At 37.8% G+C, this 17397-nt stretch overlaps 2 protein-coding genes across 5 annotated transcripts in view; both read left to right on the forward strand.

Moving 5' to 3' along the window:
• On the forward strand, positions 1 to 12814 carry LOC136845653 (uncharacterized). The gene is made up of 10 exons (XM_067115806.1): positions 1 to 48; positions 2805 to 2909; positions 5587 to 5726; positions 6553 to 6681; positions 7082 to 7139; positions 7701 to 7822; positions 8510 to 8618; positions 11364 to 11475; positions 11862 to 11987; positions 12206 to 12814. The coding sequence occupies exons 2-10, from the start codon at positions 2831 to 2833 to the stop codon at positions 12327 to 12329; spliced, it is 999 nt and encodes a 332-aa protein (XP_066971907.1). The 5' UTR covers positions 1 to 48; positions 2805 to 2830; the 3' UTR covers positions 12330 to 12814.
• Positions 12815 to 14396: 1582 nt separating this feature from the next.
• LOC136845673 (serine incorporator 1-like) overlaps positions 14397 to 17397 on the forward strand; it is a 41015-nt gene continuing 38014 nt past the window's right edge. For 3 of the 4 annotated variants that reach the window (XM_067115822.1, XM_067115835.1, XM_067115828.1), the window contains exon 1: positions 14404 to 14563. In XM_067115822.1, coding sequence (XP_066971923.1) covers positions 14528 to 14563 — 36 coding nt within the window. In that variant the 5' untranslated portion in view covers positions 14404 to 14527. Of the gene's footprint in view, positions 14564 to 17397 lie in introns of all 4 variants that reach the window. The other variant, XM_067115841.1, reaches the window with a different exon arrangement.

Genomic DNA, 17397 nt, shown 5'->3' on the forward strand with positions numbered 1-17397 from the left:
CTTCATTTTATGCATTACGTTATCAGTGTGAATTCAGAGCTTCGAAAGGTCGGTGTATTGCTGTTTTCGATTGGCTTGTAGTTTTATCTGTCTTTCTAACTCCTATCCATCGCTTACTGGTAGCCGTTGTTAAATAGAATGTACGGGGTATAAGGCAGGCTCAAAGTATACCAAGCAGTGTGTTCGAATGAACACCGTATTCTGAATCTTTGATAGCTTGAATTTCAATTCAATGGCCCCTGTGGGTTTGTTTCATATAAATAGAGTTCATGTTCTGAATAATGATGAAAATAAAAAAGTTTTAACTAAGCATTTGGACATCCTTTAAATCGATGAAATAAAAAAAAATGTTATCGTCAAACAAAACAAGAACAAAACAGGAAAGAAGTTAAATTAAGTCAAAAGTTTGTTTTAAATTTTAAAACTTCACTCACTCAGAAGAAACTCGTTGCTATGTGCTCCCAAGTTCAGAATTTTTGTCGAATGTAGAGGAAAAGACAGCTTGAGAAACAGTATGAACAATAAACTGAGAATATAACTATGATTTATCTTCCATCAAAATTAACACAAATTTAGTGCTCTAATTATCTAGACAATGGTTTTTCTATTGTAATACACATAGAACAATGCTTGGCACTTTCGGTTAGCACTACTACGTGCGTTCTTTAGTGGACCTGGATACACCCGTCAATGTGGGATTTATACCGGTAGTAGTAATAATGATGATAGTGACGCCTTTGAGTTATTAGTTTGTCGTGGTTCACAGCCATGGAGAAGGTTGTGGGACCAGCAGCCTTGGCCTAATGTAAACCATTTTGATTCGCCCCTAGAATAGTAAAGGTCATACAGGAAAAGGGCACTTCCGTCAGAAATTGGTGTACCATTTTTGTTTGAAAATTCTAGGAAGCCAAGGGTCCCTATTGTCTTTAAAATCTGAAGACTAAACGTATGCATAAATATTTCAGGAAGACCTTGCAAATCTTGACAAAGTATGATATTCAAGACAGGGCATGCGCAGTGGAGGCCTTTCAATCTTGAATGGTACGAATTGGTCAACATGTCGGGACTAGGCTACCGAACTGCAATATGATTTTATGTTACATAAAAACTTCTGTTTTTATATGATAACTAGTATTTTCTTCTAGTATTAAATTTCGATATAACAGTGTCCCTGTAAGATCGCTCTAAATCTTTCACAGTGGCAGTTTCAAATAAACCAAAACATCTACCTGAGAGGCAGCGATTTTGGCATTTTGCAGTTGATCATATCCGTCCAGCTTATTAGCAGGTATCTTATCACCCCGAGAAAGAAGCCTGCTAGACTGATTAACTTGGTTTCCTTAGAAGCAATCTATAAATAACATGGTCTTCGGGACCAAAACTCCTCAACACATGACAGCCGCTCGGACAGGCTTGTGAAGATCATACGCTTCTGCAGCCACCAACCCTGGCCACGAAGGACTGAATGTATGGCTATGTTATAAGAGAAATCATGGAGGATTGAATGTTGGCCTATGTTATGAAAAATCACGATGGACTGAATGTAGGCCCATGTTATGAGAAATCATGAAGGACTGAATGTAGGCCTATGCTATAAGAAATCATGGAAGAGTGAATGTAAGCCTATATTATGAGAAATTACGAAGGAATTAATGTAGACCTATGTTATGAGAAATCACAGACTGAATATAGGCCTTTGTTATGGGAAATCATGAAGGACTGAATTTAGGCCTATGCTATGAGAAATCACGAAGAACTGAATGTGGGCCTATGTTATGCGAAATCGCAAGGGACTGAATGTAGGCCTATGTTGTGAGAAATCATGAAACGACGGCGAGAAAAGATGGACGATGAGAGATGTAGCAATTTAGGGTAGAATAAGGAGGCAGATGACAAGACAAGAAATGTGGAGAATGGAGAACCGAAAAATAGTATTGGTGATAGTGATGTTTGTTACCATTGCTGCCCTCAATAGCAACAACGCAGCTTTTTTTTTTATCGTTGTTAGAAACAATGTCACTATAACCAAGGCACATTCATCCTTTATCTTCGGATGCTTATCTGAGAAACAGTAAACAAGATAACATTTAATTCTTCAAAAGATCGAGAGAGAGAGAGAGAGAGAGAGAGAGAGAGAGAGAGAGAGAGAGAGAGAGAGAGAGAGAATAAGCACTTCATCAACACAACGTAAGAATTATGCCTTCTCAATTCACCTGACAGCTAGAATGACTGCATTTATATTCATTGAGACTGGAATACGGCTTTATATTTTTTTTCCTTGCAAATAATTTAGGACGATTATCCTGGAAGTATTCACTCGAATAAACTTGAAATATAACTGTTTTTTTTTACTTCCGCATTCATAATCTAAGAAGTTATCGTCATAACATTTACTCATATCAAAGACGGTGTTTACTTATGCTTTTATAATACAGATAAGTTACTGTGGCGGTATTCATTCATAAGGAATTTAGCTGTTTGTACCCATTCATATATAATCTAGATTTGAATATGAAATCTATATATTCCTCGGTTGGTATTTACTCCTAACAACCTGATTATACGAGCAGTACACCTTTCAGGGAGCTGAACGTGATAGATTCTGCTTACGAAGGCTTAATTTAACAGACATTTCCTGCTCAGCGGAAGGTCTTTTTCTTTTAAGATAAGCGGAGTTCTACGAAACTGACAGTCTTGTTCTCTCTCTCTCTCTCTCTCTCTCTCTCTCTCTCTCTCTCTCTCTCTCTCTCTCTCAGGTTCCCACGTTGCCTAGAATTATTTTTTTTCTTTTTTTTCTTCACTAGGTTCGTCTGGTAACAGACCCATCAGAATGATTTCCAGGATATTAACAGTGGCTTGGGTCCTATCCTTCCGCTTTTCGACTCTCCTCTGCTTTCTCTTTTCGACCGGTAAGTTGATCTTTGTATGTTTTTATCTCTCTCTCAGAGTTCTTCGTTAGGGGTGGGTAGAGCTGTCGCCTAGCACGCTATTGACCCAGCGTTCGACTCTCCTACCGGCTAATGAAGAATTAGAGGAATTTATTTCTGGTGATAGAAATTCATTTCTCGTTATAATGTGGTTCGGATCCCACAATAAGCTATAGGTCCCGTTGCTAGGTAACCTCCTAGCCACGTAAAATAAATCTAATCCTTCGGGCCAGCCCTAGGAGAGTTGTTAATCAGCTCAGTGGTCTAGTTAAACTAAAATATACTTAACTTATCTCTCTCTCTCTCTCTCTCTCTCTCTCTCTCTCTCTCTCTCTCTCTCTCTCGACGACGCTCATCCAAGTAAAGGAAATTCTTTTAAGGCCATCATACATCTTTTAATATTTTTTGTTGGTTCTTTGGTTTTTATGACGATATTTTTTTGTACTTTTTATTTATGAACATGCATCTGCTCTTATTTTCATCCATCTATAGCCATACAAAGTATAGGTGCAAAAGACAGATTCATACTGTGCATACACACAATATATATATATATATATATATAATATATATATATATATATATATATAATAATAATAATAATATGTGTGTGTGTGTGTGTGTGTATGTGTGTACGTGTTTGTCATGCATCAACTTCCAAAAACAATTTCAATTTTCACTTACTGAGATATTAACTTCAAATCGATTATGCCAAGATAGGTCAGAGTGCGATTGAAATCAGTATTAATCCTATTCCTAGTCCAGTGATTTAATATTAATACAGAACAATAAAACGCCTGTATTTCCTGTAAGAAGTACGTGCGTGGTTATCTTCAGTCGAGTTCATAATTTCTGTATCTTGAGCGGCGTCGTATATAACGAGGTTGTCTCCGCATTCCCGTGAATGTTAAGATATTTTTTGAATTATAATATTCTGTAACTGGTTTGGTGATGATGATGATGATGATGATGATGATGATTACAGCAGTAGCCAAAGGGCATGGAAACATCCCAGGGGTGTCAGGAAAGGTCGAAAGGTCAAGAGGTCACGTTTAACACTAGACAACGACTGACTGTTATTCCCACGCAGCTTTTAGAAGATAAGCAGCCTCCTTCGTAATAATGATAGTCATGAACCACTTGACGCAGCTGAACTGAACCTTTGTCTTTGGACGAAAAGTCGCGCCATATCAGTTCATAGAAGATCATTGGCATTTGTTTTTTTTTTTTTTAAATAGCGTCTTCAAGTGTTTTGAAATGCTGATACGGGTATTGTGAAGTGTGAGCCTGATAGGATAATGGGGAAATTGGGTGTCGTCGTTTTACGATAAACATGCTGTCACGAAGTGAGTATAACTGGCTGATAAGATTGAGAATATGAAACCGTTAAAGTTAACATTAGAACACTGACCGTTAATTCAACTGTCAACCTATATGAGCTTTCGTGTTTCACTAACCGACAAACGACAGATGGGTTTGATAGGCAAGATTCATATACGCAGATTAACAAAGGATCACTTAGCACTTATATAAAATTCATTTGAAGAACTAATTTTGAGCTTTCTGTAAAAGACAACTATTGTGCCGGCTTTGTCTGTCCGTCCACACTTTTTCTGTCCGCCCTCAGATCTTAAAAACTACTGAGGCTAGAGGTCTGCAAATTGGTATGTTGATCATCCACCCTACAATCATTAAACATACCAAATTACAGCCCTCTAGCCTCAGTAGTTTTTATTTTATTTAAGGTTAAAGTTAGCCATACTCGTGCGTCTGGCAACGCTATAGGACAGGGCACCAACGGGCCATGGTTAAAGTTTCATGGGTCGCAGCTCATACAGCTTTGTACCGAGACCACCGAAAGATAGATCTGTTTTCGATGGCCTTGATTATACGCTGTACAGAAAACTCGATTGCGCCGAAGAAACTTAGGTGCATTTTTCACTTGCTTACAAGGTGTATATATATAATTAAATAAAAGGGGGAAATTTGATCGTAAAGTTTAACGACCTCAGATGTGTAAAAAACAGGCTTTGACTTAAACTTGCGGCAATCTGTATATAGCTACCTGGTTCGAGTGGCGATGTTTCATTCATTACTTCAAAAGTGTATTTTTTTTGTAATATTTAGATAATAAGGTTCCAAGGTTCCAATATCTGGAGGGGGACTCTGATTTCACTTTATCCAAGTTAACCTCTGCGTAATAGGACCAATTTGACTCAAGAATTTTGCTCTTCCCATAGGTAACTTTTTTTTTGTTTTGTTATTTTAGCAAAAATATAATTATATAACCACGACCTTTCTCCTTACCAGGACCGGCTCTAGTTTTGGTCGTGTATTACGGGATAAGGTTGCTATAGCCCCATGCACTTCCTCACCCTGACTGGTACTCACCACATTTATCTAACAACCTGATACGTAACTCACTTCATATATCAACAGAGGCACAATGTGTTTTAATACAGAGCCTAAATCCTTCTTCGTCGGTCGAGAATCGAACTTGGCTCTTATTTGTGAGAGGAATGTCCGAATCTAGCCCTAACTTCTCTAGGTCTTGATCGTAACCACTTGGCTACGGCTAAAATTATTATTATTATTATTATTATTCTTATTATTATTATTATTATTATTATTATTATTATTATTATTATTATACTTCCAGGTCTGGTAGAGGGAGCTTCTTCTTGCTCAGGAGACTCCATCCGTTGTAGATCCGGCGATCAGTGCGTCCGCATTCAAGACATTTGCAGAAATGGCATGCAGTGCAATGATGGATCAGACGAGAACCCTCGTATTTGCTCTGTAAGAAACGCAAAATAAGCGGTCATGAGAAGGATCGTATGCTCTCACTGACTCTCCTTACTGTATTTTTTTCTGTCTTTTTATTTTGAAGCTTTCTATTTCTTTCTTTTGGCAGAAAATACTCTTATAAAACGTGATTTTCTTGCCGTTATTCAGATGTTACCTCGGCTTCCCTAAACCTAGAAATAGACTTTTGTTCCTCAGTCTACGGAGTCAGTGCCTTAAACTGTTGATATTATCCACGGGACACTCAGTTAACTGCAGTTTGTTACCAAGACCATGTTGATAAAAACTTAAAATAGAAAATCATATAACATGTTAAGAAACAAAGCCTGGCTTTTTAAAAAAATATAGAAATTTAAACGAAGTCTCATGCAACAAGCTTTCAGCATCTTGTCGCCAAACTCAGCACCAAGTAGCCAATACCAGTGGCAAAATCAGAGCGTTGAATATTATAAGTTCGTGTCACACGAACTAGGAAACAAGGAGACTTCCATTATGCCGCCAGTATTGACTGCTTGGAAGGGAATTCGGTAACAAGATGCTATAAGATATCAGGAAATGTGAGAGCCACTTGAAAGAGGAGTAACAGGAGTTCTAGACCAAGGTCTATGTCCTTAAACCTTATTTTAGAATCTAGACCGTGGTTGGAAGTAGCGTGAAAAGATAAAAAAAAAAAACAACGTAGAGATGATGAGAATCATTTGTCTTCGAATTATAGAGACATCTATATATATCTTTTGGCATTCGGAACCATAAACCAAATGAAAGTGAGACTAATATGTAAATTTCGTCTTTTTTTTTTTATCCGATCCTCCGCAACCAGTTTTGGACCCACGACAGCAGCTGTCGGCACGAGTCTTTCTACTGGACACGAGGCAGGGGATGCGTTTCCTTTCGAGATTTCTGCAACAGCCCCGAAAAGGCAGCCGAGAAGGATCCTAGGATCTGCGAGGTGAGGATGAAAGGATTTCGCGCAAACACCAACGTGACCAATTTCCTTCGCGCTTCTCTGTTTCACCTCGCGTGACTTGTCTCATCAAGTTACGTGCCATCAGTCTCCTGAGAGCAGTTCAGTTTAACTTGTGATCACCTTTCAGTAAAATTGGGCTCGTATACTATTAGAAGGAGAGACACAATATATATATATATATATATATATATATATATATATATATATATATATATATATATTATGTTTTAAGCCTAATCATCTCCTACTAAGGTGTAGCTTTAGACTAAAAGCAAGCCAAAAGCCATTATACATTGCAGAATTATGAATGAACCAGAATACTGAAAGTTTCCGCCCCATACCCCAAGCACCAAAGATTAAACAGATGTTTATTCCATTACAGATTGTGAACAGCAGAAGTCTGCATTTGGTGTCCAATGACGACACAGGATTGATACTTAGTAAGTATAAGTAAACTCCTCTTAATTAAATCACATGTAATATGCCATTCATTTTGTTTCAACGTTTGTGGAGAAAAGGGTATAAAGCCCTAATGAGTATAAGGCATTTTGAATGATTGTGGTTTATAATAGTGGTCATAATAATTGCAATATAATTATACATATGCCCTCTTATCAGAGCTTTTATTGTTGCGATTCAGTACCAAGAGGTTTAATAATCCCCATCTAATTAAGTAAATGGCCTTCGAACAGGACATCATCATTTGAATATCCTTTACTTTAAACAAGGTCTTACAACGTTATTAACAAACAGAAATCTTTTTCCTCAACTTCAGTTCTATTTTTTTTAATGAAACCGTCACAACGTGTCTCATTGTCAAACAGTAACATAACTACAAGATAAAGCCTTATGTATTATTTTAAGAAAAAAAAAAAAGAGCAGTTGATTCTCTCTCGCCGAAAAGAGGAAAATTGTTAACATTAACACAAAAGTCTCACGACAGGCTTATTCAGCACCCATCATTATAACACTTACGCATTAAAAAAAAAAAAAATTTGCAGCCGAACAGTTGGTAAACCTGGTGCAGCTAGCGGTGAATGGAACTTCGAAGGCGTCCACTCCATGCCCGATGTTTTACAGTCGAGTTGGGGAGCACTGCTTGTCTTTCTTCTCTCCAGCAAGGGTTCGTTGTTTCCTGTCCTTATTTCAGTTAGTGTTATCATCATAAAATATCATTGCTGTTAGTACATAAGAATAACTGGATTATGAGAGTTCATGTAAAACAATGTAAGAATAATTCTTAGATATTTTACATCACCCAGCCGCGTTATTGAGTCCTCTAAGCATTCGCCAGCTTAGAATCCAAACAAACTGTGTAAGTTATGAGGGCCTTTGGTTTAGAAAGTAGGGTGTGATTTCATTCAAACTGTGTCCTCAAAACAGCAAAGTGTGGTTGACACTACAGTTTTTTTTTTCCCCAAGGAGAATTACACAGCAGCTTAAAAGCACTTTACTTCTACCTTTCAGTATGCAAGCCATGCTGGAAAATTTTTAATATTGATTTTGAGTATTTACTGATTCGTTGAAATATCCATTCCTAGTTGCAATAAAGGTCACAGATGCTTGTAAAATTAAGTCCCGTCGATTGGCAAGATGAGACAAAGGCAGGGACACCCAAAATATGAACAAATTTCCAGAGAAGGCCTTTTCACAATGATCGGCAACACCAGAGCAAACCAGCACTAAACCTGCCATATACAGAAAAAGCAATTTGATTTTCATCGTACTTTTGTACTTAATATCTCTTACAGTTTTATTTGGCCGGAAACAACGCCCTTTATATACTTAGCAATTTAATTGCCCATTTCAGATCTCCTGGCCTGAAGCGAGACAGTTCTGCCGATCTATTGGGGGAGAATTACTGTCTTTCAAAAAAGCGACTGTCCTTGAAGAAGTTCTGAATTACATGAGAGACTCCCGTGAGTATTGTACTTGATTAATTGGACGTCTTCTGGGATCTTGTATTTTTTTTCAGTACATTTTTTTTAAATACCAAAACTCATGCGGTGCCCTGTAGGTATTACTTGAGTTTCTTTGCAGAGTCCCTTCGGCCGCTAGCTGCAACCCCTTTAATTCATATTCTCTGTCTTCCTTCTTGCTATCCACCCTCTCCTAACTATTGTTTCATAGTGGAACTGCGAGGTTTCTTCCTGTTACACCTTTCAAACCTCTTTACTCATATTCCCCTTCAGAGCTGAATGACCTCATGGGTCCCAGCGCTTGGCCTTTGGTATAATTTTTATTCCCTTCCATCAGTCACTTAATTTCCCTTTCAGCGCTGAATGACCCCATAGGTCCCAGCGCTTGGTCTTTGGTCTAAATTCTATATTCAATTCTATTCAGTTCCAAACCTCAATCAGAACTTTTTTCTCGATGGAATTCCGAGCTCAATCAACGTTCTTCAAACGTTATTGTTTTTAGGTTCAAAATATTTGTAATTCACTTTTGCTTCTACTAGTAATAATGACATTTTCTCTCACAAACGCTTGTCCATGTTGATTGGGAATATACCAGAGGTCTACATCAGGCCTCTTATCCCCTCTCCCCCCAACACCTTACCAGACTCACGGGCCTCCCACCATCGACCCTAACAAAAAAAAAGGGGGCAGTTTCTTCTGCCTACAGGGGATAAGTCTAAAGGTAAACAAGACATCAGTTTCTGCACGTTCCTCTTTTAACTACATCTGTAAATTATCATCATCATCATCACCATCATCATCTGTAGGAGTAGTAGTAATGATAGTGGTACTAATGCCACGACCTGAACTCGAATGTTTTAGACCGGAATTTGGATTATTTTAAACAAATACCAAATGCTTTTAAACTAGGACTGGAAAACGTTAAGCCACAACTTAAATTTTTTTCTACAATTAAAATTTTTCTTTTAGACCAGAACTTGAAGAATCTTAAACCAGAGATTACATACTTTTAGATCAAAATTGTTAATTTTATCCAATATTACAAATGCATTTAGACCAGAACTCCAGTACTTTTAGACCCAAAGTTGAAAGCTTTTATATCCATGCTTTTAGACTAGAACTCGAACGCTTTTAAACCACAATTCTTGGACTTTATCACCAGTTTCACTTCATAGTCATATGACTCCCATTTCCCCTTCATATTTTAGTTGAGGTTGATGTTTTAATCTTTAAAAAATCGTGACCGAGAATGGAAATTAGAATTGCTGATTCTTTGTGCCCAGTCTTCAGTATTCACGTGCTTACTATGCTAAGAAAATTGGGTAAAGCATTAAAAGGCGGATTTGTTTGAATTTAATTTATAAATGACTGTATTAAAACATTTTGCAATGCTAGAATTAAAATTTAGCGACTCATTTCTTTAGCATTAGCCCCCTTAGTGGCCAACTCAAGTTTGTCAGAGAATAGTCTAATCATTCAGTCATTCTGAATTTCATACGAAGACTACCGTGCCTTTCATTACACGTTTGTAGTATATAATAACCATCTGATAAGTCCTTCGGTCCCTTTTAAATAAATGAAAATATACAAGTATTGTTAATCCTTGGACTATAGGTCTAAAGCGTTATTACATGGCGCTTTGAGTGCACAAATCTGTTCTGCACTAAGGCATCTCAAACCCCAGTGGCCATCAGAAAGTCATTAATTTTACGTTTAGTTCTCCTTAGGCACTGGAAATACAATGACGTACTGGGAACTGGCAAAAACTGCCAATTCAAGGAACTGAACCCTTACATAGCCAGACTTCGGAGCTAAGGATGATGGCAACTGGGAGCAGTCCTTTCTGGTGTCACCCCTGAGCTATTTATCGAACGCACCCAACACGACAGTAAAGTGGGATGTTTGAAACATTGATTTATTAATTTATGGAACCACCCGTCTAATCGATTACTGTACATTGACCGAGGTTGGGAAGTATGATATCTACGTGCTGAGTGTGGCTAGATTATCACGGAAAGGCACTGAGCACAGTTGTTACGGATAATTCAAAAATGCAAAATCAACAAAAAAAGATGAAGACAATATAAGAGATGAACAGCCATGCAAACCAGTATCTCTTTGTATTGAAATGATAACAGAAATGGATGAGATACTGTCAGGTTACTAGATAAACAAACCGCCAATATTGAAGACGAACTGGTGAAAATATTAAGGTGTATATAATATATATATATATATATATATATATATATATGATTATATATATATATATATATGTATATATATAATGTTTGTGGGGATTATTTCTGTGGGAAAGTCAAGAGACCATGAACTAAAGCAAGTTTTCACACACACACACACACACACATACACACACACACACACACACACACACACACACACACATATATATATATATATATATATATATATATATATATATATATATATATATATATTGTGTGTGTGTGTAATGTAATAATAATGTTTGTGTGTGATATATAATATTTTGCCATTAAATCTTTAATACTTACTTATTAAGGGTCCTCTTTAACCTTTATTGTAAATAGTTCTTCCTCACTGCCTTCTTATCTTTTGGGCCTAATGTGGCCTATTAGAACTAGCACCAGGCATTCAGGTTAGCTGTCAATTTAGATACCGCTTGGTTGCTCGAGAGGCAGGCGCTCAATCCTATACCTTGTATCCCCTGAAATGGGCGCGAGTGGCATAACTCTCTTCTTCCAGACTTCACCAGTGACTATTGGATTGGAGGACGTTTCGACCTGGATTCGAACGCATGGGCTTGGGTACAAGACGATTCCGCCATGTCTCTAGGGTCACCCTACTGGGCCGTGAGGTATTTCGTGAAATATCCAAAATCTATGAAAATCATTCTAGAATTGCGTATTTCATCCTGAAGTCAAAGTTTTAATGACACTGCAGTAAACTTCAACTCAAAATATTCGAGAAATATCTAGAATAGTACTTTCAGCTCTGAAAGAGAAGTCAAACATTGAACGATATTAAGCTTTAACTCCAAATTTTCTGGTGAATATCGTAGAACGGTGTTTTTAAATCTCAAGAAGTCACAGGTTTAACAACATAACAGTCAATCATAACTCAAACTCTTTTTAAGTCTACCCCAGATTAGTTCTTTCAGATTTCAGGAAGTTCAAGGTTTAACAACACCAAAATAAAGATGTGCTAAGGTATTTATTTCCGTTTATATTTCGTGGCCTCCAGGTACAACCACTCCTGCGTGCACCGGTCTCCTCCTCACACAGATCCCTACTCTTCTCGTCCAGCAAGTCTTCCCGGAGCACCCTGTTTCAGGTACCTCCAGTCACCTTGGAACAGAGCTGCAGGATGGTTAGTAAACGAAGTTCACTTTTCCTTACTTTATAAGTATAAAATGTTGATATATAAGCATTTTTTATTTTTTTATAGGATAAATTCTGATTGCCATATTTACATTCGCACGTACGCTTTATATTGCTAGTCAGTGTATATACGAAGGAACAGTATGTCACAGTCACGCCTTAGTCTAGGCCATCTTAAACAAAAAGAAAATATTTTTATTTCCTCAGGTGTGCGTCTATGACTTACGAACACTATTACTTCTTTACTGATGACGCTTGCCAGGACAAAATGAGCCCTCTTTGCGCCTACAATGGAAACTTCCACCAGAAACTCATAGTTACAGAGAACTAGGGTGTTCTCATTCACTGGGTTCTCAGCTCAGGAAATCTAGAATTACAAGTCCTGCAATGACCACAGATACCCCTCTACTTATGTATTTTCTTTAAGACGTCGAAGCTTCATTGGAAAACATATCCAAAGATTAAGATTATCTGGCACATTTTAAAGTTTTTTTTTTATATATTATGGATCCAGGTAAAATAATAGAACAAGATGTCTGTCTTTGCATTTGTTTCTTCAAATGTTGAAAAAAGCTAATTTTCTTAAACAAACAAAGGGTAGGTCATTACTGAGAACAGTAATATTATGATTCTTTTATGTCTTATTAAATCTAATAACACTCTTGTTCTTTTGCTGCTAAAAGGAAGTTCTTGCCTGAAAATAATAAAATTGTAAATATTTCTGATTTAAATGATCATTGGGAATAAAGGGATAATTAATGTCCCCCAAACTGATTTATTGTCATTTTCTGTTGTGGAAATGGAAGATAAAATGTACATTGTTGTAATTTTTATCCTTGTCTCGGAAGTGATATTTTTCTCGTAATGACTGATCATAAGAACTGGAAAATATATATGTGCTGTGGAGTGTAAATAACATTTTCTTCAAGATTTCCTCTTTGGTACGTATTTATTCTTCCTTAGAACCACCTACTTCAACAAAGACTATTTAAATACATTTCCACAAATCTCATTTAGCCCAGGAACTCCATACCTATTAACTAAGCAATCTTTCTGTCTCCGACCTTTGCCTTAACAACTCTTTCATATTGCAAGTCTCTACCAAGCATGGGGGCCGGAGGGACTCTGCAAAAAAAGCTTTAGTAATGCCTACAGTGCACCACATGAAATGCGTTGATGGCACTATCTCCCTACTTGTTGGGAAGAAGAAACAGTTGTCAATTGGTGCAATCCATGGGTTAATGATACCCAGAGTAAAAACGTGTGGGCATACTATGCGCATGTTAAAGACGTGCCCAAAGTATAAGAATAGAAATGTCACATCTGCGGGGAGAAGGACTTAGTGATCGAGCAAATTGCCTTTGATTCAATGCTATCGAGAGGAGAAACATTACTTTAAGCATCTTAGATGAACGACAATGTTAAAAACACTGACATGAAAGGCCAAGAAAAGCTTACTGAATTGCATTGAATATAGAATTTAGGCCAAAGGCCAAGCACTGGACCTAAGAGGCCATTCAGCGCTGAAACGGAAATCGACAGTAAAAGGTTTGGGAGGTGTAACTGGAGGAAGACCTCGCAGTTGCATTATGAATCAGTTATCAGGGGCAGGGGGGAGGTGGGTTAAAGTAAGACGGGAGAAAGAGAATATGAAGGGAGGTACAGAAAAAGAAACGAAAGGGGTTGTAGCTAGGGGCCGAAGGCACGCTGCAAAAAGACTTGAGTAATGCCTACAGTGCACCGCACGAGGTGCACTGACAGCACTAACCCTCCCCCCGCCACTGTGAAGAAAAGCTTATTAAACCCAGAGTAGAGGAATAAGTAACCCCTTGGGTTTTAGAAAACACGTCATTACTTCATGGAAGATTCAATACAGCGAATGACCTGACTTCTGAAATGAAATTTACAATCAAAACGGTTATAGGCTAAAGAAACATCTACATAATGAATATTAAAAAAGTAACATTGGGTGTCGTTGCTCGTCGTTTCCGCAAAGTGAAAATAATGAAGCCCGACTCGGTGTACGCTAAAATGTGAATTTTATTTCTGGGCCACTCAAGCAGCTACAGTAACTGCACATAAAATCCTGGCTGAAGTGCCAGAATCCAATACGACGCAAGTTAATGATTTTAAAAAATAACAAAAATCTATTCAAGAAAATTCACACCTATTGGTCAATACAATAAGGTCGACTACGAATTCGTGCGCAGCGATAAGGGGCATACCAACATAACACATTCCATTTTAAACCATTTTATTGGCGATCTTTGAAGTTAGGACAATAGTTTTGAAATAAGAACGTAATAATTATATTTATAAGCTAAAAATTCTCATAATAATTTTTAATGTAGTAATAATATCCTAAATATACATTCATCACTACATGTAACGTTGGTACTCCTGATTCCTTGTTGTGACGTCACTCTGGTGTGGGGGAAATAGCAACAATAAACACGACCAGAGAAGACGCACTTATCTCTTCAGAAATTCTGATTTCGATTTAAACTTGAATTACAACGACTTCGAATCATGGGAGCCGTGTTGGGGTTATGCAGTGCCGCCCAGGTGAGTTAAAATGGCGTAAATGTCGTGATTATTCGCTAAAGAGGTGAACAAAGATTGATTTGTTATGTTGCAACTCGGAAGTGACAAAGGCGAGCTGAGCGAGTCAGCTGACGATGAACCATTGGCCTTGCAATAAAGTAGCTTATTTCAGACTTGTCTATGATTTTTCCATTAATATCATGAAGTGTATGTGCCCATTTTGCCTGAAATGAGATTAGGGTGGTTAATTTGATGCTGGGTCAAATATGTTTTTGTTTTAGTCCACTTTTCCTCCTGTGTCGTGTTTTGTCCCAATCTAAGAAAATCTCTCAGTAATGACGTATATTTGGCTCTACGGTAATGAACCCACATTCATTATATATTGCAGTATTATTTTGATTTATGTCAGTGTTATATGTATCACATTATTGTAGACTACGAACTCTTGAAAAATAGCTAGGCTAGATGCCATTCACAGGAAAAAGTATATAGCCCAGGCTACCTTGCAAATCGTCCATTTTTGCTTATTGGAGTCCTAATGTATGTCTTTTAGGCTTGTCCTTTCTACTGATGCCCTTAGGCAAGATTTTAATAGTAATAATGAGAATTATGTTTTGCTCAACAAATGTGATACCACTGTAGTAGCCTATTTTTATGGATTAAATGCCTCTGTGAGACTACTGTAGGTAATGTGCAGTCCTGTAAAACTTTACTTTAGTTGCGCAGCCTGATTCCCGCCAGTCGTCGACCTGGACAGAATCCTCATACGTAAACAGACATAACCTTTCCTATAATGACAGGTCCCGACTTAACCAGATCTTACCTACTTAACCTAACTTAGGGCGACATATCCTGACCTGACCGGGTGGGCTTCAACCCACCTGGACCCCATCCGAAGAAGATGGTAACCTGTCCCGGTCGGCAACTGATCGGAATCAGGCCGCAGAACTAAAGTAAAGTTTTAACCCTCTGGCAATTCACACACTGTCCTGGGCTATAAAAGTAAGTATACCTTAGTTTTACCAGACTGAGCTGATTAACAGCTCTCTTAGGGCTGGCCCGAAGGATTAGACTTATTTTACGTGGCTAAGAACCAATTGGTTACTTAGCAACGGGACCTACAGCTTATTGTGGAATCCAAACCACATTATATATAGAGAAATGAATTTCTATCACCAGAAATAAATTCGGTAATTTTTCGGAAGACTCCAGCCAGCCATTTCCAAAGGTGCCAGCTAGCCATTTTTGCATGAAAAACCATTTTGGATTTTTCATGCAAAAATGGCCAGGAAATGATAAGGTAGTAAAAGAACCTAAAAATACCAACCTAACGTAAACTAGGGGTGTTTACTGGTTACAATTTTGCCGTATTAGTTATGGAGGGGGGGGGGCTGGTATTGTCTTACCTTACAAGTCCTTATTTTTCTCTGCTATTAGGCATTTGCGAAGGTTATGTATTGAGAAGAAATTTTTTGTTTTGATGTGATTTACCCAAGAAAAATATAAATTATAAAGCGGGAGGTGGCTGGAGTCCAACGAAAAATAACCATAAATTCCTCTAACTCTTCATCAGTCGGGCGCGGGAATTGAACTCCGGCCCATCGAGTGACAGTCTGAAGCTCAACCGAGTTGGCTAACAAAGGGCTTTCCTGGGCTATAGCAGAACAGTCAGTATATAGGCCTAGTGGCTCCAGGATAGTTTGCAGAACAATGGGACTACCTCCAAACTAAAGCTTAGTCAATTGTCTGATGTTTAGTGTTACTGGAGGGTCCATGGGGCGAGGGCAAAGCCACCCCGGCCAGGCAATGGCACAGGCCCCTAAGTGAGGTTAGGAAGGTAAAGTCTGGTTAGGTCAGGACATGGCACTCTAGCAGAAGGTCAGGTTTATTTTCGTCTGCAGAACCTGTTCTCATTGGAGCCACTAGGCCTATATACTGACTGTTCTGCTGTATCCCAGGATAGTGTGTGAATTGCGAGAAGTATGAGCAAAATGCATTAAAGTTGTCTAAGCTATAGTGTAATCTGGAGTGAATTGATCATAATATAAAATTATCCATATGAAAATGAAATGCTACTGGGGGCAAATGCTGAGTAAGGGGTCAGGGCTATTGTAGTTCTAAAAGGCATTTCAGAGAGAATATGACCTAACCAGACTTATCTTTACCCAGCCTAATGTGGCCGGGAAGGTGAAGCCATGACCCCGTACTCTGCATTCTACCCTGCTACTGTAAACCCCAATATGGAAAATTTGGGACTTCCTAAATTATTTAGAATGCATAGGGTCTAGCCTGAGTGAAAGATAAAGAAATGTATAATTTACTGTAGAAGATGCTGTAGCTACTGCCACCTGAATCTGGTGATCTTGACTAAAATATATCATGCATTACATTTGTACATATTGCAAGTTGCATGTAACTTTGACTTCATAGGGTAGTTTGCACAAATAGACAATGTTGTAACAGTAATTACTATAATGCATGCCCATTAATATATTTAAGTGTAATATCATATACACTTATATTTTGATGTAAAGTATGGGCTAATCTTACTCAACATCTCTGTTTCACTCTGATTCTTATGTACTTCATTGCATTTTATCTCATCCTTCTTCATTTCCTGTTTTAACAAAACCATAAGCCTGGACAGTGGGAAGGGTATAGATATGATGAATGTAGGCTACCTCATAGCTTAGCCTAGTGCAAAAGTCAAAATTTACTCAGTTTAGCATAGTTATAAGTTGGTGTAGCCTACATAGTAGCATAGTGTTTTTCATAAAATTTTTAGGGTAACACATTCTACTAGCATTGTAACATCAGGATGGCACATAATAATTGTGGTTGGTTTTTATTCCCAT

The sequence above is a fragment of the Macrobrachium rosenbergii genome, chromosome 2 (assembly GCF_040412425.1).
Source record: "Macrobrachium rosenbergii isolate ZJJX-2024 chromosome 2, ASM4041242v1, whole genome shotgun sequence".
NCBI lineage: Eukaryota > Metazoa > Arthropoda > Malacostraca > Decapoda > Palaemonidae > Macrobrachium > Macrobrachium rosenbergii.